Here is a 21,809-nt window from a genome sequence, read left to right as displayed (position 1 = left end):
TACTGGCCAAGGAGATAATTAACTGACAGTCCTTGGATGAAAAAGAGATCTACAACACCAGCTCAGTAAGGTTCTACAGTATAACTGAGACTCTGTATTGTTTTCAGGTTCTTATCCCTTTGAGTAATATCTTGGGAGAAAGCACTGAATAAATAGGAAAAAGCTGTCATCCATATCCCTTTTTCCTTTACTAATAAGGCCTCCTTAAAGGGATTCTCCTTATCCCTATGCATGGCATCTCAGGCACTAAGTACACATTTAGGATGTTGGCTGCTGTTTGCCCTCTGGCAGGCATTGCCTTCTGCTGCCTAAAAAAAGATCTCTTCTTACTAGAAAATGCTTTTTAAGAAGTTCTTCCTATCCATCTGTTCTTCTGGAATAAAGCTGAGGAATTCAATTAGATCTGAATACATTTTAGCTTGACTTCCTAGGAAAACAAATACTGCTATTTATTGTCTTTTTAAAAGCGTGTGTCAATAGGCATAATTTCTGCAAACAGTAGAGAGGGACAGGATAGGAGACTGGAGATCATCAATTACATTAACAATGTCTCTGTCTCTACAGTAATTAAAGAAAGAACTTTTCTTGGCATCTCTTACATCAGTAAAAGGCCCAGATGTGGGCATAGCTCTGTGGTTCAGAATTTGACCACAGAGAACACATTTGATAGAATTTTGTGCTCTAGCAGTTAGGTACAGATATTCTTTAGCTTCTTGTAGAAAAGAATCCAGGAACAATCTGCTGGATTGGTCTTGGGAAAGAGCTCAAGATAAAACAAATTTTATTCTTCTTGAAATGAAGCTCTACACTCAAGTCTACACTCACACTCTAATATTAAGATGGAAGTGAATAGTGAAATTTTGTCTTACCTTTCCCCCATACCAAAATGTTTCCACTTGAGTCTCCTGTAATAGTATCACCATTTTCAGAAAAGGTCACACACAGGACAAACTTTGGCTTCTCTTGTTTCTGCATGGTTATGAAAAATATACACTCACAGCAACACACAACCCATGGATTTTAACTTTATGCATTTGGTTAATTTAGTTTAGTCTTACAGAGCTCTATTATCACTTAAATATCTACAAGAGTTAAACACATTCCTACAGTCTAAACAGAATAATCTGTGCAAGGGCAGAAGATGCATCAGCTGAGGTTTGTGGCCCACTCCTGTAACCCTTTAATTGCAAGCTGGGGACAGAGTGAGTGGGAAGGCCTGCCAACATGTAACACATGACCAGGACTGTTCTGACACAAACCCAATTCCCCAACTACTGCAGAATGCCAAAGACTTGAAGTTTTTAGAAGTGGCCAAAGCTTCAAACAAGCTTAATTACTATAATTCTTAACTCCAAAGTTTCTAGGAGAAAAAAAATATTACTAGAGGGTTTGCCATAGTGTAAGAAGTAAGGAATCATCTCTTCAAAGAAGCCCAGGTTTCAGTAATGAAACTCCTGCATTTAAGACATTGACAGCAACAAAACAATTAAATGTGTAAGGGAACAAAAACATCACTGGTAGCTTCTAAGGACATTATATATTCCTTGTTGACAACCTATGTGTATGATATCTTTCTCCCCCAAACTAAGTGCTGTTCTATGCTAGGACCACCACCCTTTACCAGCTTTAACCATCATCAAGACCAACAGAGCCAGAAGAGGGAGAAAAATCCATTTAAAATGCATGAAAAATAAAATGTAACGAAATTTAAATGCATTCTTTTAGCATCTCCTCCCGATTTTACACAAACTATATTAACTGACATTGTAAATATTTGTTCTGACTATCCTTGAGAGCCACAACTCCACAAGCAGTTAACTAGCAGTCACTGGAGTTATCTGCAGTCATTGCAAACATCCCTCAGTTGCGCATGCAAGTGCTGTACTGCTTAGTCTATATTCAAGAACAAAACCAAATCAAAACCTTGACATTAAAATGATATTTACCAAATAGTGGCCAGCTCAATCTGTATTTAAATGACATATGTGCATATGTCTGAGCAGAGCAGAGTGGAGGAAAAGGGAAGAAAATCCATATCAATGTATTTTTATGGAGCCTTTCCTCTCACAAAATAAAAATCTCCTCTATCACTATCACACTCTCTCTCTCTCTCTCTCTATTTTTTTTTTTTTTTTTTTTTTTTTTTTGACCTGAGTTAATCAGAGAGTTTTAAGGTACTTTTTTTTTGCATAGGTTGTGGGTGGGTGGGTGGGTGGGTGGGTGGGGGTATGTAGCAAAAAGAATATAAGAAAAAGAATGCAAGGAACAATGGGCAATTGCATTTCAAAAGTTCAGTGTGGAAGTTCTACCCATGGAAAAGCTTTTCTGTGCCATACCATGAATGCCACCTGAGCTTCTGCAACATTTCAAGTTTAATAATAATCACTTCTTTTGATTTACTCAAACCTTATTGAATCTTATTTGTGTATGCTGTATCATAACTATAAACATAAAATTAGAGAAATATTTTATTTTACCTCAAATAATCCTTGCTTTTTAATAAGGGAATTCCCTTCTAGCGTCCAAAAATAAAGGTGTGATTTTCCACAGGTAACTATTATATTTGTATCAGTGGGGTGAAAATCTGCAGCAAATACAGCCTCATTAGAGCACTTGGAAGGAAAAAGAAAAACATTGTATCAAAATCTAAAATGCAAAGGAAAGAAAACAATATTACATGATTCTCTAGTTAGGTAAACTGATACTTCTGATATAAGAATAATTCTGAGCTGTTCATTTACTAACATAGACTGGAATACTTTGTAGTAAAAAAAAAAAAAGTTATGTCTTTATAAGTTAGTATCAAAATGTATCCTTAAAAATCATGTCAGATAATGAGAACTCCTACCAAAAGATTAGTTTAGGATGTTTATCCTGCACATCTCCTATCATTGCTGCCTAAAATTTTCTAATCCATTCTAGAATTACAACAACAGCAAAATTTTATAAAAACCAAAACTATTGGGATAATCTTAGAGAGAAAATATTCCCTTTCTTCATGTTCCTTGCCTTTTATGCAGTGAAAATGTTAAAAAGGCACAAAAAATTAAATACAGAAAGACATTTTATTATAAGAAACCAGATCTACATACAAGCAAGTAGTACAAAATATCTTATAGCAACACCTTGACATCTGCCAGCTTTTCTTCCTTCTGCCAGTCCCACACTGAAAGCACATGGTCATTGGAGTCATCCACAGAGCACAGGCTACTTCCTCCATTCTGAGGCAAAACATGGGAAATATTAATGCATCATCCAAACAACAAGAGGAACATATAAATACACATTCAAAATAATGAAATACTTATGTGTAAGTGGAGATATTTACACGTATTTACACTTTAACTGTTTTACTTGTAGTTAGATCTCCATAAAACATAATAATTTTTGGAGTCATGCTAAAAAGGGACCTAGAAGAGGAACTCTTGCAAACTGCAGACAATTGTCAGGAATGCAGTAGGTATCTTTTACAAATATTCAGTAGTGGAAATTCCAAAGGCAAACTACACATCGTTATTTCTTTTGTTAAGAAAGCTTTTCCTGATAACTATACTGTATTTCTTTCTTTGCGATTTAAACCAATTATTTATTTTCAGATGTCTGTTAATATAGGAAACAATTTTATTCTTCATATTGGTATAATGGACCAAAATCAGAAAACATAGTAAGGAATTAGAAAACAACTTATTCTTGACAGGTGTTTTTTTATAGTTATGACATTTGTCACTCTTTCTAATTTCAATTACCCTAATTCCTTCATTCTTTCTTCATTCTTCAGGCCCACAACACATGTCAGACACAACTAAAAAAACTGTGCCAAAGCAACCCATGAGGTGGGGCAGAGGCAGGACTAAGGAACCTGAGGAGAGGGCCATCTAAAGTGAGAAAGGTGCTGCTACTGAGTGGGAAGTGATGCTCAGAACAAGCCAAGCTGTGACCAAAATCACAAAGCAAACATATTAAATACTGGCTTTCTTCTAGCAAATGCCAGTAGTGCTCCTGTGTTATTATGCATCTATTTCCCTCCAAAGGGGTATTCACAGAGCATTTGCTTACTAATCCTTTTTATTTATCCTTCAAAGTTGATGTCAAACTGTCTTAGCTTTCACCTTTGTATCCTTAACCAGTTCTCCCAATACAGCCCTCTCTTTTCTATTTTCTATAAACATAATTATCAATGGATTTCAAGTGTTTGTAGAAACTTTCACTGAAGTAAATTTTGCCTAGGGAATATACCAGGTAGTCCTCTCCTATCTAAAAATGTTGTCAAGACAACCAGACACAACCTCACACACTGCTTAAAGATTCTGTTGTGCACAGGGGGCTTTGCAGCTCCAACGTGCCAGGTCACAGACTCAAGTTTTTATATGGGACTCAAATGCTGCCTATATCAGCATGTAAATATTCCTTTATCCCTCTGACACATTAGAATTCAAAGGATGGTGCCAAGAGTCAAACAACATGATTCTACTTTTTTACAATCCTTTATCCATACACCTTTGCTGCTTTTTAGCAAAAGATTTCGATTATCCTATGGGAGCCTTCATTTTTAAAAAGTCTTTCCTGAATCATTTTGGACACAGTGAGAGGGTTAAAAGGTGCAGAGAGAGTAAAATTCTTATGCAGGCAGAAACAGAATTGGATGATTCAAGAACAGTAGGGATGCTGAAATTTCAAGTACACAAGTATTCTTCAACTGCCGAAGAAATTATCTGCATTTATTTTAAGTGCATGATAAATCTCTGAGAATGCTGAGTTATTGTCAACTTGAATAGCAACTTCAACTGTTGGAACAACTGGGCTGCAAGCTTGCCTCCTCTAAAGAGGAACCTGAGAAAAAAGACAGCTTGGAAGTTTGTTTTGGTCACCTAAATTTGAAAGATTTCAAAGATCCTTCCAGCAAACAGTCTTAATATGACTACTCATTTACTTTACTTACAGACTTAGAAAAAGCAATGCAAGTGACAGCTCGGTCAAAAAACCCCATTCCGATGACATGAAGTGTGTTCAGAGTTACAGAATCCCAGACACGCACATGTGGTGGCAATTGCTATAAAACAGACACAGAAAACATCAGCTCAAACAATGATAGAGAAAACCCATTAGGATTTGAAAAAATGAGAATGCATCTGAAAAAAAAATCACAATTGAAGGTATAAAAATTATTAGAACTTCTCTAGAGTCACCCATGTAAGCACAAATACATTACAAATGGTTTGCTGATTACTGTGCCCAGGACCAGTATCTGGGACTGACTGTGCAGCATGTACAGCACGTCAGATCTCACTGATCTCAGTTTGTTCACTGAAGTTCATGGCCACTGAGATACTCGGCATGAACTGAAAATTGTTGATGACTTTGATGGGATTTACTGGTAGGCCCAGGTACAACTTAAACTGTACCAAGTGAGATAACTCTGGTAAACATAAAAGGTAAAAGTGTGAAAAGAAGCTCAGGAATTTTTAAAATGTAATTGATTTCAACATTATAAAAATGGCTGGGGAAAATAACTTGATGTTCAAACTCTTCTTTACAACTGTAATCAGAATGTGATTGCTTTTTGCAAATAAAATTCCAGATGTACATCCTGGCCCCAGATCAACTCCTCCCTCCATCCCTCCCTTCCCTCCGCCTCCGGCTCCGGGAGCCCCGCGGTGCCTCCCGCGGCCAGCAGGGGGCAGCCCCGGGCAGCTGCTGGAGCCGCTCGCTCACCAGCAGCGAAATCGTCCTTTAACATAAAGAACATAAAGAAAGATAGCTAAAAAACCCAAGGGCACAACAATACCTCAGTTATGTAAGAGGATTTTATACACCTCTATACCATATTCCACTCAAGCACAGACCTCAAACTTCTAGGTTTTATTTCATAAATACAATGGTAAGTAAAAAAGCTCCAACACATAATAAAAATTAATAGTTTCTGTTACTCAGGTAAGTTATCTCAACTAAGTTATCTTTATATAAAAATTATATTGCATATCTGGTATTTCCTTTTCTTCCCACTGTTCTGGTTTTGACTGGAAAAGAGTAAATTTTCTTTCAAGTAGCTGGTGCAGTACTGTGTTTTGGACAATTATGTAGATAACACAGATGTTTGGCTATTGCAGAGCAGTGCTTGCCCTAAGTCAAAGACTCTTCAGTTTCTCATGCTCTGACAGTGAGGAGCAGATGTGAAGCCAGGAGGCAGCATGGTCCAGACAGCTGATCAGAACTGTCCAAAGGGATATTCCATACCACAGAATATCATGCCCAGTACATAAATTGGGGAGTTGGCCAGGAGAGGCCAATTGCTGCTGGGGGATGAGCTGGCCATCAGTCAGCGAACCATTGCATTGTACATCACTTTTCTTTCTGTTGTCTTTATTGTTGTTATTATTATTTAATTAAACTTTATTAATAATAACAACAATTGTTCTCATTTCAAACCACAGGGTTTGTCCTTTTTCCAATCCTCCTCCCCACCCCACGGAAGGGAGGGGTGGATGAGTGGCTGTATGGTACTTAATTGCTGGGCCTAAATCATGACACTCAAGGTAGTCAGCATATTGATAATCCAGATTTTAGCCCAAAATTCTTCTTTGGTGTCTGCCCAGAAGTTTGCAGTAGTTCGGTTGTGACAACAGCTGCATACTCTTCTGAGTAACTTTTTCCTCATGGTTTTTACTGCCTCTGTTTGTTCCCATTCTTTTTCCCTTTTGTCAGCTCTTTGGAGCAATGTTCATCTTACTCTGTTGAAAGAGTCCCAGCTTACAGCTAAGCTTACAATAACACAGGTGGCAATGGAGAGAAAAATATTCTTGCCTAGATGATGGTAAGAGTAAAAATTTTTTTTTTTTCCAGAAAAAAACCCAAACCCATTCTTCCTAGTTTGGTTTTGGTGGCTATGATCAAAAATGAGGTTGTACACTGTACAATTTAATGTCCTCTTTTCCTCCACATCCATCCACCCTCTCAGGTCTCCTTTGCAGCCCTACCCCTCCATGCCTCTCAGAGATCAGCTCCAGTCTGGAGCTTCAGTCAGACATGGAACCTTACCTTCAGCCTAAGTCATGGAACCAGAAACCATTGACCACTCTTGATGATGGAATTGGGTAACTGTGATAGCATGCAATAGGAACTCTCAAATTAAGTTTTGCTTCTGTTCAGTCCAAAAATGTAAGACCAATTACAATAGGAAAAGAATACAGCATGTATCTTCTTAATAACATATTCTTATGAAATATAATCAATTATGCATCAGTTAAAATGCCACTTACTTTCCCATCCTTGGATGTCCCTGCAACTTGACCTGTTGCTATAGTGATCCTATCAGGATGAACAGCCAGGCTACAAAAGAAAAGAAGAGGCCAAACCTTAATCTATTAACTGTCTATTTCAACAAGCTATTACTTGAGCTTGTAATAAAAAATAGCCCTGTTTTAATCATATAAAGCACACAGCATATGTGTAAACTTTTAAAGAATATAAAACCAGAACTGACAAAACAATTGTCATGCTCTTGTATTTTAAAATCCTCTGAATTCTTTTTTCACTGCATCTGCTTTGCGTGCCATTCTAAAGGCCAAGTACTCTACAAAATGAACTGTTGCAATAATTCATTTAGCTTTACAAACCAGAAAGGCATCCTCTTTCCAGTAAACCTGATAGCTTTGAAATATCTAGAGACAGAAAATTTGAAGGAAATGAGATGGAACAGGTCCAAGGTAAAAATCTCCTTGTAAAACAACCAGATTATACAAATAATTCAGTTTATGAAACATGCTCATAATTCAAACAGATTTGGTTATCAGGCCTATTTTTGGCTTTGAGGGACAATGGGTGTTTCATAATGCCTAATCTAAAGAAGGGATGTCAAGCTCATTTCACCCATCAGATAATCCAGGTGCTCTTTTTTAGCTACACTGTGCAAGCAGACTGATACCATAAAGATAAACCATATGTTTATTTAGATTTCAGTTTAATGATTCTGGTATTTGCTGGTATCTAGTGTCCTCTGATCTTCAATACACTTAAATCACTTTGAAGCCCAATGTGGCATGTGTGCGTAGCAGCAAACAAATCAGGTCTAGTTTACAAGCTATCTGCCATGGGGTCACCATGCCCAAAGACTACCAGGAAAGCCACAGGTGAAATTACTACTATTTTGCTGTTTAGGTTGAACCTAAAAGAACTGTACACCTGGCCCTGGTGAAGGGCAATAATTCAACCCTACTTAAAAAGGTAAGGAAAAGATTCTAAAGAAGAAGATAATTTTCAATCATCCTAAAAGAGGAGTAAGGAAAATGAGTGGATCTCTCTCAAATAGATGTTTTATGAAGAAAAAAAGAACTGTTATTAGATGACTTACCACTTCACATCATCATTATGACCAGTGTAATGTCTCTGAAGCTGCTCTTCGACGTTGAACAACACAACTACAGACGCGATGAAGTACACGGTCTCGCCCGTCGGCAGGAGATAGAGATTGCTGCGGCAGTCCCGACCCCTATAGCCATAGCTAGAGTGTTGGTCAAGCTGCAATAACATCATCTACTGAAGAAGAATGTTAAAAACAAGAAAAAAAAAGAAAAAGGATTCTCTGTCTTTGTAGTCTATAGTCTCTGTCCTAAAGTTTCCATCTCTTGGCTTGAGCACAGCTTTATTACTTGACAACCTTCAGAATTCTTTCCCTTACTACAGTAGACAGTTGAAGCAGTTCGCAGACTTTAAAACCTACATATCCTACAGAAAATACATAGCAAAGAATAGGGGAATTTGCAGGTGTACTTTTCCTTTAGCATCCTCTAGAATTTACTAAATACCAGACTAAGGCAACACTAGTTTTGTTCCATGTGTATTTACTATTTACACTGCTTGACTAATTAAAATAAAAAATGAGACTTGATAGAAACACTAATAAGTCATTCAGCACATCTCCCTGCATTACACAAGGATTGATTGCATTATCCCGTGTGCAGGTTGATTCATTTCATTAATGTGGGCATGACCAGCCAGACAGATAAAAACCAAAAAAGGATTACATCATCCATTCCATTTTATTTTTGTAGTATCTAAAAGGCAGTGGCCCAGATTCTGATGGTAGTCATATCAATATGAATATAAAATTAATTCAATGAAATGACTGAAATAATAATCTCATTTAGACTGAATGTTAGATCAGCCAAATTTTGTAGGTTTATTCTTCCGAAGAATCATTAGGGACTACAACTATTTTGGCTTTCTTCATTTTTATGGGAACAGAAACGAACAGCATTAGCAGAATCTTGGCAAAACAAGTGCATTCTAATGCAGTCAGTATGGAGGAACTGGCTGTGAAAAATACATGGGCAGATAATGAAACCCCATTCACATGATCTAAACAAGATACTTGTGCACTATTCTGGATGGTTAATGATAAGCCACTCAAACTAAAATAGTCATGTTAACATTGTTGAAGTAATAAGGTCAATAGTTATCCTATAAAATACCTATTTTAGAAGAAACAGCTTGCTGATTTTTTCTTACAAATGCAAAATAACTAATGCAGCATACTCAATTATTAAAGTGTGAATTCAGAAATAGAGCTTTTAGTCTCACAAACTGAAACATCTCAGCCAAAGTTTCTTGAGATATTGAAGTGCGATGACATTGAAACAATCAATATCTTAAATTACAAAGAATTTACTATCAATTTGAATCTGTCTGTGATAGTTGGTGTTACTACTCTAGATTGCTGGACAATGATTTATTTGTTTATGTTTATTTTTTCTCTAAGGCCAGCCAGCATTATGAATTGAAGCAAACATAATATTTCCCTAGCTCAACAACATATAATCAAATTTATAGTGAACCAGCAGCTGAAGTTAGTGTAAGGAATTGAACTTATAAAAAAGTGGAGAACATTACACAAACATGCATAAGTAACAAATCTCAGTGCACAAAAATAGCCATTAAATGGGAAAGATTACATTCTTTAGGGAAAATCTCCTTTCTTTACTATTCTTCCTGTGGGGAACAATGCTGCATTCAACCCTTCACATGACTGCTGTTGTCAAACACTCAATTTCTTTCTATCAGCCTATTTTCTCAAATGCAAACTCCTGGGGTTGATCCCTCCTTCTCCTCACTGTTTCCCACACTTGGATTTGGTGGCTTTGACTTGGATTTGGTGAGCTGGCATTTCAGGGAGTGTTACCTTGACCTTTTCTTTTCATTTGGCCTGCAGTTTTTGTTTCAAACCTCCTGCTTGCCAAGTGAGTTGCTCTGAAATGGAGCTGGGCAGGCCACTGCTCCCACCCTGATGGGTGCTGATTTCTCACTTGGATTTTGCACCTCTGCTCCAGCCCCCCTCACACTTCATCACTCACTGTTTTTGTTTCTTCATGTCCTAATATATATGATAATATATCAAAGGTGTGAACCTTTCTCAGCTTACCCAGACAGCTGCTAACGTGACTGTAATAACCCCTTATGGTTCTGGTATGCCCTGAAATCTGTACACATTAGATTTTCTTCCTGCTGTTTCTCATCATGCTCTGCTTTCTTTTCCATTTGTCCACGCCACCTCCAATATCTTGTTCCCCTATTCCCATTCTTACATTATAGAGCATTTCTGGCTGTACTCCCACGGCTGGACTCATTTATCTGTTACAAAGATATTTTTTCCTATTCCAGTTCCGTTACCCTCCAATCAAACAGTGCAGCTTCTCCAACTCAACTGGAATGAATGCCTGCAATACTGCTTGGTTTTCTGCTGTATTTGTCTTTCTTCTAAAATGATCTTATGCTCCTGCTCACAGTTTCTCTTCCCTTGTTACAGTCTGTAAAGTGGGCATTACCTTCTCCCTCTTTTTTAAAATTATGTTTTAATTGTCTTTCTAAACCTTCCATATACCTAGTCATTGCTATAAATATTAAGTATGAATATCATGATTGGAATTAATTGCAAATAAATTAGAAACAGAAGAAGCTAGTACAGTATTTTTGGAAAAAACTACCTCCTCCTCAATACCATTTAGAATAACCATCTAGGGTTAGTTAGATTGTTTTATTAATTCACACCTCTTCTATTCTTAGACAACCTTAGATAGGATTCTGCTGGGTATACGGACACACACCTGGAAGGACATATGAATATTCAAACTAAAAATAATAATCCATCTGGCAAATATTCAGTCATTTAAATAAGCTTAAGTGAGAAACTAATGAGACTGAAATCATGACCTACTCTAATTATAATTTCTTATAATAGTCTGAAATATTGATGTCAGGTTCCACCTACATGCTGCTAATGACATTCTGCTTTGTGTCATGCTTGGGTGTTCTGTTGTTTCAGCAAGCTTTCTAACACTTCCTCCTTATCATCCTTAGGCCTCCCCGAGCCAGGAGCTCCTCACAACTGCAAAAGACATCATTCAGTTCTGTTGTGATGAATGGTGAGAACCTGCACAATTAGATGGCAAAATGCTACAAGCAGCATTTATCATTGTAATCTCACCTGTTTTATTATTTTATGGATTTTTTGTCTTTTTAACTCATCTCCACTTATTGTGCATGTGCTATCTATGCAGTTCCAGCAGAATGGGATAGAACATACAGCCTCAGCTGCAACAGGAACAATAAGCACGGTTACTAAATCTGTCATTAATCTCTTGTGAATATAAAGGGACTTTTGGAAACTCTCTGAGCATTCTGAAACCACATGCAGCTCTATTTATACAACTTTGAAAAAGACTTTATACAGTCTGTCTTGTTTTATGAAGTCAAAGTAATTTCCTATTTTCACTGCAACAGAAAAGAGATTTTTCTTTCAAGAGAAAACCTTATGAAGACATCATCTCTCTAAAGATAATGGATATTACAAATAAACTCAGATTTTCTTGTGTTTATATTTTATCTTGAATCATCTATTGTATATAATAAGATTATATAAAAGTGAAATGTCTTTTTTAAAATAAAGAATATATTCTATCATTATACTTAAACATGAAATAGGAAAACTTTTGTATGTAATGAAACACTGATTTCTTACAAGTTAGATTTATGCAATTATGTCCACTCACAAAAGTCAGTGGAAAAATCTGGTTGTCCAGTATTTATGGTTTTAAGCCCCCTTAAGATACAAATCCAAAGATTATTTTATATATTATATGGTATACATTTTATGGCTGAGCATGTATCAGTTGCACAGCACTACTCAATTCAGGGTTTATTACAGCTGAATGTACCATCCTCTTAAGGACAATGGTGTACATTTTATAAAACAGTTAAAAATGATAAATTGCTGCTAAGAACTAGAAAAAAACCTGAGCTTGTCTCACGCATATTATAATTAATAATCCCAGCTCACTACATTCTTATGATATGCCTAGTTTAATCCTTGGCTAATTAGAATGCTTGAGACTTAGCCTTCAGGCAACATTTAAGGAAAATCTTTCTTAAGCTGCCACCCTGTACTTTACAAGGTGAAGAACAGCAGCCCCAAGAAATTAACACCTATTTTGAATGGAATGTCACTTCACCAATTAAATGAACCCTATGACTTTAATCCTGCTATACTTTAGCGAGAAGTTATTTAACCCAAATCATTATGGAATTATTGATTTCCAGTAGTCCTCCAGCACAGAAAGGATACACCCATTCCAGTTTAAGCCTCTTGGCTGGTAGTTCTACTTTTGCTTCCAAATTGTAAGATTCCACTTGCTCTTTGGGCATGTACATGGTAACAGGACGTCCACGAAGAAACATTTTTACGTATCCTTCCTCTACAAAAGGTCAGAAATGTTTGATGTTACACAAAAAAGCCATCAGGGAGAATTCCAGTGCTCCTCCATCCCTTCCCACATAACAGTTTGGTGCATTACAATTATAAAATGACATGCAATGTCAAACTTAGAAATTTAGCAGGTTTTTTTTTCCTAAATCATAATCACTAAGTAGAATTTTTAAAAAACATATGAAGTCCCTTCTTCCTCTAAATATTCTGAGTAGCAGAATTAGAACTAAACAATGTCATGAAGAACTATAAAACAGAAAGGTCTGAAATTGAATTTTTAAAATATGTTACAATATTATGGTTTTTAAATATTAAAAATGGAGGGGAATACATCAAAGATTACAATTAACGCAGAAAAGCCACTTAAAATTAATTTTATTTTTTAATCAATGTTTACAGTTGAGCATCAGCATCTAAATTATTTTCCAACACTCAGTTGCATTCTTTGCATCCCAGTGTAAAGATATGCTTTACACTTGATACAGTGTTAGAGATACATTCGAAATAAGGAACACAAACAATTGTTAAGAGGAATCATGCTGATGTACATGCAGAAAAGATATGTGCTTTAAGAATTACTAAACATTGAAAAAAGAATGACAACATTGACAGCACATTAAAAGAAAGGAAAATGACATACAGGAGAGAAGCTACAAAAACTCAATTGGCTGACAGAAGTAAACATTTCTAGAAGAAAATACTAAAAGTAATGTGTTGAACTGGTAAGAAATATTTTTGGGGCAAAGAAGCAGAGATTAATAACAGATCTGGAAGTACTGACTTGGGGACTTCATGGGGCTTATAAAACTAGGAGATCTGGGAAATGCCATGAAGGTCTGACTAGGACTTTTGGGAAGTGGCAAGGCCAAAGTGGGTGTCCTGTGAACTTCTGATGAAGTTTGTCCAGATTCAGAACGTGCTGGCTCTTGCTGCTCCATCGGCAGATCAAGGGGTTCAGCCTTGTTCGCATGCGAATCAAGCAGTTTTGGAGTCAGTGACATCTGTAGAGTTACTAGACAGAATAATCGTGGGCACAGAGGAAATGGGAGGGCAAAAGTAACAAAAATCATGTAAATGAAAAAAAAATTATACAATTTAGGACTGTTAAATTATGCTATGAATTTTTAAGTATCATTACAAATATACCACTATTTTTTAAATTTGAAAGCTAAGGCTTTATTTTAATTTGAAATATGCATATGCTACAAATCCTGACTAAATTAATAAGAATTACTGATTGAACAAATAAACATCATAGCAATGCTGTATTACCTAACTAGATGTGTATTTTGCCTTTACACTAAGTCATATGGGAAAGAGAGCTACCTGACCTGTCACAGTAAAGTTACAGTTAGGTCTCTCTAGCTTCATTTACAGAATGCATACATAAAGTGAAAGCAACAGAAAACTTAAAGCTAAAAAGAAGAGATAATGATGATGAAATAATGGTGACAGAAGGTTGGAACTTCAAGATGTCCGTTAAAATGATAGAATATTGGAATTGTTTTAAAAATCTACTCCAATATATCTGTATTGGAAAATAAAATAGAGGGTAGAGCATTAAATAGCAAAGCATCACAGCACTATTTGTATGCGCATGCAGCATCTATTTAATGAGCTTCAAACACGTGCCAACACTGCTGATGCTGGTGCACTGGAAGTCAACAGATTTTCAGCAATGACAACTACTGGCTGTACTTATCAAAGGCTGTGAATGAACCAAAGTTTAATTCACCAAGCTGCTTCTCTCACCTGAAGCTTACAGGACTCATAAAACTTGCACTTAGCCATCTACAGTGGGAGCATTTGACCTAGTCACACAAGACTAGGAAAGTACACACTAACCAGTAAACTGTATCAAGTGTATTACAACAAGTATACAAATCATGCCTTCAGAATGTGTGTATGTCTCTCTCCTAATTGTAAAGAGGAACTTAGGCTGATTAGGTCAGGCATAGAGGTCATACTGTGTATTCATTTCTAACTTCTGGTAATATTCCATCACTACTAGTTTTTGTTCCTAACCCAAATACATTATCTACACAATCAATCTCCTCTTTTTCATACTTTTCTTAAGTTTATAAGACAGTAGAGTTTTAAACGTAAAGATATAGATGTAAAGACAGACAATCATCAAACTACAAAGACAGACCAACAACGAAACTTTTAGACAAATGTATCTTTTACATCTGTGGTTTTGTAAATTTGATATTGTTGTTGCATAAATGAACAGTTAAGGAATTGAAATAAAAAGGACATCAGTGCCAGTGGGATCTGCAAAAGAGACCACCACTGATTGCAGATATAAATTTGTACAAAGAATACACAGAGGTAGAGGCTCTCTAACAGACTTTGCTTTGAGAATAAACATTTTTTGCTTTGTGAAATTCACATTTATTGCAAAGCTGAAAGACGCTGATTAGTGGGAAAACTGTTAGGATATAGCTATTTCTAAAAAGCAGATAAATCTGTGATTAGATCACAGATATAAACATGCATCCAAAATGTGCATATTTACGCTACAACTTAACTAAAGCTTTAGACACCAACATGGTATGTTTAGCAAATGTAACTCGGCTTTATGACACTAAGCAAAAAGCAACAAGAAATTAGTTGTAGGCCTAGGTCTGTTTATTTAAGATTCAGAAAAATCTACAATCTACTCCATAAGAAAAAGCAAGAAAAAACAAAGGCTTCTATGATCATGTTAGGCTAACAGCAAAACAGCCAACAAAGGGGCAAATTCTATACAAATTTCAGCAGAAGTGCAGAATGCCATTTCAAACACAGTGAACATCCACGTGTTGCCATATAGCTCTCTCAACATTTTTTTTCTAATTCAAATTCTTAGGACTAAGTCCACAGGAATGTAAATTATAACCCGATATTACAATTAAAGTGCACCTGAGGGTTATAATTCAGTAGATCATATAATAAATGGTATAACATTTTTGTTTCACTCAAAAGAACTAGAAAAGTTTTAACGTTGCAAAATGCACACAAGTTAGAAAACAGCTGTATATATATTGAGCTTTTATCCCACCAGAGCCATTTTGCTTCGAGAGCTATGAGGTTTTGGAAGTGAAGCCTACCTTTGCAGTGTGTCACACGGCGCTTCCCTTGTGATTACAGAGACAGAGACAGAAGGGCTAGATAAAGATGTGTTTGAATACAATAACTCTCTAAATACCTGCTCTAGAGGCTGTCCAGTCTTAAGTCTGCTGTAGGCTAACCTGGGGCTTGACAAAACACTGAACCATACACTGGGTAATTACCTTCTAAACTTCTTTCCTCAGTTAGGGGCCTCTCTTTGGTTCTACCATTAAAGCACTGGCTTAAACTCCATTATGCAACCATATACTTAAGTAAAAGACCAAATATAACCTTCTTAGAAAAAAACATTCATTTCAGTAAGAATTGTGTCTAGATGAGACGGACATCAATGTAGTGTCACACCCATTTAATTACTGACTTTTATCTATGGGAAAAGTGGCAGAAGAAAAAATATTACAAGCACCTTTTTTACATGGTATAAGGGAAGGAGAAATATTGGGCAAGGAAAGCATATTCTGTGCAAATCAGAATATTCCTTTTTCTAAACCATCAGTTTTCATGGAAGGGACATGAACCATGATTATATTGTCACAAGAGACTTAAGTGCTTATTTAATTTCATGTATTATTGACTTCAAAATCAGTTACATTAAACCTTGAAATATGGCTTAAAAGCTTTGTTGGATGCTGATCAATCCATGCAGTAAACAAAAGATCTCCAACTTTTTTAGCTTAATGTATGATTACTGTCACAGAACTATGCATAAAAATAATACAATACATCTGATAAATCAACATTGTTTTTTCCCTTCCCTATTTTGCTACAAGAAATCTTGATTTTAGCTGTTGTTGACTTTTCAGAACAAAAATAACTGTTATATACACTACTCAGCTTCATATTTTTATTGAGACTCTTTAAAAATTTTAACTGTCTAATGACAAGGACAAACACTGCTCTCACTTACACCTACTATTTAATTTTCAAAATCTTTGAGCAGGGATAATACCTAAGTTGGAAAAAATTGAAGAGCTTTTCAAATTAAAGATAGATTACCAAAACTGTAGTAACAAACCACCTTTTTCTTTGTAATTTGACAAATTACATTACAAGGCTTCGAGACAGATGTGGCAATCTTTAGAGGGCACCATTTTATGATTAACATGAACTTGGCACTGCTTTAATTACCAAAACCTTAATTCTGCTTTGAAAGATAACACATATGCAGAGTAAGAAGACATGGTCTTTTTTTGTCCTTGTCTTCTTACAAAGAATCTCAACTGTAAAATAAATCTACAGCATCAATAAAGTCTAGAGTGAACTGACCAACTTTTTAATAATGTATCAGCAGCAGCCTGTAAGTATCATATTTAGATTCCCAATACCAATTTCTAGGCATCCACAGAAGAAAGGGAGCTAGTAACTGTGATTGGGTTCCCCCACTATCTGCTAAAAAATTTTAGAAGTTCCTACCTGCACTGAACATTGGTTCCTTGGGTTTGCTGTGAAAACAATGAAGAAATTACTATTTTAAAAGCATGCACATACAGTCTGCACATGTATATGTATCAATATGACATAAAACTAAAAATAAGATAATTTTTTGTTGAGCCTATGTATGAATAAAAATACTTTTTCAATTAAGTTATTTACAAAGTAAATCCCCAGGCATACACAGTTAAAAACAGTAAACATCCTTGATGGCACTTCACATTCAATTCTTATTACATTCTCAAAATTATAGCTCTTCCTCTACTAACTACCAAATACTCTTCTTCTGTGAAGTTAGTCCAATTACAGGAGAACACAGAAACTGGCCACGAGCAGCTGTATCATCTTTTGTTTCCAGCCTGGATTTAAGGAGCAAATCAAAGTTTGAATCCTGCTTTTTCCAAAGATTTCACATAAAACATGGAACTGCCCAGTTGTTCCTGGGTGAATGACAGCACTTGACAAAACACAGAAAACACATAACCATGATTAAAATGTCTTCTATTTGTCACTGCACAGCTGCCTGCAAGAAACTGGAAATGGGTTTTTCTTTTTCTCTTGAGAAAATATTTGGGAAAAATTGAGGGGAAAATACAGCATGTTGAGAAGCTCTCTGGATATTACTACCCTGGCCAAGAGGAAAGAATCTTTGTTAAGAAATTTGTTTCTAGTAATTTGTTGGTTTTGGCCTTTGCCCCTGTAAATCAAGTTTGAGATTGTTGTTTCTGATGAAGAATGGAAAGGACACAAAGTTATATTATGCAGTTATTTCTCTTCCTGGTTATCTCTTTTTTAATGCAATAAAACTTTTGAAGTATAAGATAACTGCTGTAAGTTTCTTAGGGTGATCCCAAAATGGTTGAACTCCCCATCATTCTGATGGAGAAATGCTGAAGTATGAAGTATTCCTAGAGTTTGATGCCATCTCAACACCCTCTTCTAGACTGCAGTGGGCAGTAAGGAGAAATCAAAAAAAAGAAACAAGACTGCGTTGGATTTTTGCACACAAGATTTTTAAGCATAAAAGATTCTCACTACAATGAAAGATGTAACAAATAATTCTATAGTATTTTTCCCTTTGCTTTGGTTTGACACTTATATTGAGAATAATACTTCACTTAATGATAAACCCAAACCAAACCAAATTAATTCTGATTCTACTCCTGATTTAGCAACTTTCCATAATTTCAGCCTTTGTGCTAATCATGCATCAAAATACATGCTTCAAGCTGGCATACACAGCCAATGTCATTTATATTAATAGCATGATGTGCTGCCATTGTTAACATCAAGATGAACATTTTCTCTTACAAATGAAGATATTTTTAGAAAACAAAAAAACATTATGGGATGAAGCGCTAGTCAGAAATGCTGCCATATTAGAGACAAAACAGTCCCTAGCTCTGAACAGACCATGCCGACCTATTCAAGCTAATCAAGCAAATGTGAAAGGCTGATTCATGACAGTAATAAAGCAAATCATCTGTACTTCCTAATTATACAAACCCTAACCACACACAGCTCAGAGCTCTGACTACCCTTTTCCTTGAACTTGAGTCAGGAAGGCTTACTCCTGGCTGATAGCTACAGGAGTAGGGACACGTCACAGTAGCATGGGAGATTATGGTCATCTCCTTATGCTTAAAGCTTCTTGAAAGAGCTTTCTATAGCACTCTGGCTTTGCATAACAGCCTACAACCCTATAGGCTTTCAAAAACAGAGTCGTGGAATATCTCAAGCTGGAAGGGATGCAAAGGGGTCAAGGATACATACAGACTGTGAGTAGATGGTTAGGTTAACACACTCTTCCTCACTCTTTCACACCTACAGTCAGCTTTCGGGGGACAGACTTAGTCCCAGCATACAGAATCATCATTTCCCTTCCCATAACTCTTGCTTTGTATTTTGCATGGTTGCTCAGTTTCGAGAGGAAGCATGAGGCAAGTCTTTAGCCAGCCTCCTCCACAGGATAAGGACACTCATTCTTCAAGGAGGTGAAAGCTGGCGTGCTGAACAGGCTGCATGGGACAGAAATGAGGGGAAAAGTCTCTAACCATACAATGACAGTTTTCACAGTGGTACCAACATCACGAGCACCAGTTGAGGCAATCTAACACATGCTCTTGATTAGTTCCTTGGAGTACTTGCACTTTACTTAACCATTGCATGCCTTGTGCGCTGGACCTTCTCCCCAAATCCTAAGTGAGTGATTTCAACCCTTTGTAGCCTAACAATTGCAAAATGACATAACCATTGAGTTTCTGTTGAAATAGTGTGTAAAAAATTAAAAATGCATCTCAAGTACAGTGGTCAACCTTCCTTAGAGGAAAACCAAAACATTTTGCAGATAACCATTATTTTTCTTGCAATGTTTTTATTTTTCAGCTATTTTGGGATCAATTTTCAAGTGGACATTGCATCTATATAGCTCATAGAAGTCATAGCTTTCTTTAATTTAAGTGAATTAACTAATAGTCTCACTTCATGTGTCTAGTAGCTTTAACATATAACAAATTTCAGATTACTGTCACCTTAAACAGGTAGTAGGATCAGAGATACATCCATAAACTGACTTTGCAAAGCACTGTATTGTTTTAGATTTTGACCTGTAGATCTTTCACTGCACAACACACACTGGATTCATCTTTTGGGCACTCGATCTAATGCGATTTTTTATATAAAATACTCAGAGAAAGGGCACTGTAGGACCATGTTTGTTAAAACTTTTACAAAAACCATACTAAATTACTACAGCAAATTGGAAAAGCAATGAGATTGCCCATTGGTAGATGAAATAGTTGCTGTTCATATTCCAGAAATAAGTCTACCCATCTAAGTATAGAAACTTGTTTTTTTAACAAAAACTATCCATAAGATGTTTGTTTTGTTTATAGATGATAAAGTTATTTTAATCAATGAGGTCACCATATAATGGCTGTTGATACAATTTGATATGTGTGATAGAGAAGGAAGTTATACATAGATGCAAAATAAAAAGCAAAGCATTAGGAAAAAAATCCAACCATTTCAAGAGATCAATACAGAAAACAGCAGCTCCATGCTAATAACTTCACAAAGGCAAAGTAGCTGCATGAAGTTACACACCGTTGCAACACTTTACAGAATTTGCAGCTTAAATTAGAGTGAGCTGGTTTTTTAACTGTCCCTTCACTGGTCATTATAGGTTTTGCTTGGTTTTGATTTTGAAACCTTTCAGGCTCACTTGTCCCTAAGATTGTTGATGCTCGGTTTGCTGATTCAGATGTGAGCAGACATGCATTCTCTACAAGGGTCTGAGAAAAGATTTTGTTCAAATCTGCACATGCAGAAAGACACTCTGTTCTTAAGTAAACTAATAATAGATTGCTTTTCCTCTCAAAAGTAATATTTATTTATGGATATTATATATTGCTACAGTAAGGTTTTTTCAGTTATATTTGTCTTTTAGAAATACTGAAGTACAAAAATCTTAGAAACAAAATAAAACCCACATCTATTAGTTATTTGTTGCTTATAATTATCTTACAAAAATGTTAAGGGAAAAAATTCAGATGCTAAGATAGAGTCAAATTTCCATAAGTACCAGAAGGCCCAGTCCTTTGGAATTCTGTTGGCCCATCAAAACTTCATTCACATGCATAGATGCAGAATGCAAACAAGATGTTAATTTGTGTAAATATTACATCTTCCTTAGTTACAATTTTATAACATTTTCTCTGATAGTATTTAAATTTTTTCAGTATTCCTTTAATTTGCTAAGCCTTTCACTGAATCAGGTTGGAAGGGATCACAGTTGTTCGCCCAGTCCAATCTCCCTGCTCAAGTAAGGCTGTAGCAGAGCACAGAAATGGCACAGAATTGTGTCCAGACAGTTCTCAGATACCTCCAATGAGGTCGACTCCACAATCTCTCTGGACAATCTGTTCCAGTGCTCAGTCACCCACATGGTAAAAACATTTTTCCTCCTATTCCTGTGCATCAGTTTCTGCCCATTGCCTCTAATTATTGCTTGGCACTACCAAGAAGAGCCTGGCTTCATCTTCTTGGCACCGTCTGCTCAGATATTTGTAGATATCGAAGAAGTCCCCTCTCAGTTGTCCTCTTGAGGCTGAACAGGTCCAGCTACCTCAGCCTTTCCTTGTAAGAGACCTGCTCCAGGTCCTTGATCAAATTTGTAGCTCTCTGCTGGACTCACTCCAGGAGCTCCACATCCCTCTTGTACTGAGGAGCCCAGAACTGGACACAGCACTCCAGATGGGCCTCACCAGGGCTGAGCAGAAGGGCAGAATGGGATGGTTGGACCTGATGATCTAAAAGCTCTCTTCCAACCTTGACAATTCTATGATTTTGTATAGGATCACCTCTCTCAACCTGCCAGCAATGCTGTTCCTATTGCATCCTAGGATTCCACTGGCCTTCCTGGCCACACGACCCATGGCCATCTATCTTGCTGTCCACCAGAACACCTTCTCTTTTATCCATGCACGCAGGTCTCTTGCCCACTTTTTCTGAT

At 36.4% G+C, this 21,809-nt stretch overlaps 1 protein-coding gene across 20 annotated transcripts in view; it reads right to left on the bottom strand.

The window, feature by feature from the left end:
- The window catches only part of EML1 (EMAP like 1), a 124,013-nt gene that overhangs the window by 15,345 nt on the left and 86,859 nt on the right, over positions 1 to 21,809 (bottom strand). For 8 of the 20 annotated variants that reach the window (XM_038139906.1, XM_038139901.1, XM_038139902.1 and 5 more), the window contains 10 exons: positions 17,279 to 17,307; positions 15,847 to 15,873; positions 13,536 to 13,766; positions 12,614 to 12,743; positions 8,348 to 8,497; positions 7,257 to 7,326; positions 4,940 to 5,050; positions 3,126 to 3,221; positions 2,478 to 2,612; positions 870 to 969 (listed from right to left, as the gene is read on the bottom strand). In XM_038139906.1, the coding sequence (XP_037995834.1) occupies positions 870 to 969; positions 2,478 to 2,612; positions 3,126 to 3,221; positions 4,940 to 5,050; positions 7,257 to 7,326; positions 8,348 to 8,497; positions 12,614 to 12,743; positions 13,536 to 13,766; positions 15,847 to 15,873; positions 17,279 to 17,307 (1,079 nt within the window). The other 12 variants (XM_038139909.1, XM_038139910.1, XM_038139912.1 and 9 more) reach the window with 3 other exon arrangements.

Source organism: Motacilla alba, chromosome 5 (genome assembly GCF_015832195.1).
Source record: "Motacilla alba alba isolate MOTALB_02 chromosome 5, Motacilla_alba_V1.0_pri, whole genome shotgun sequence".
Lineage (NCBI taxonomy): Eukaryota > Metazoa > Chordata > Aves > Passeriformes > Motacillidae > Motacilla > Motacilla alba.
Note: the sequence above shows the minus strand (reverse complement) of the source record. Positions and strands in the feature narration are given on the sequence as shown.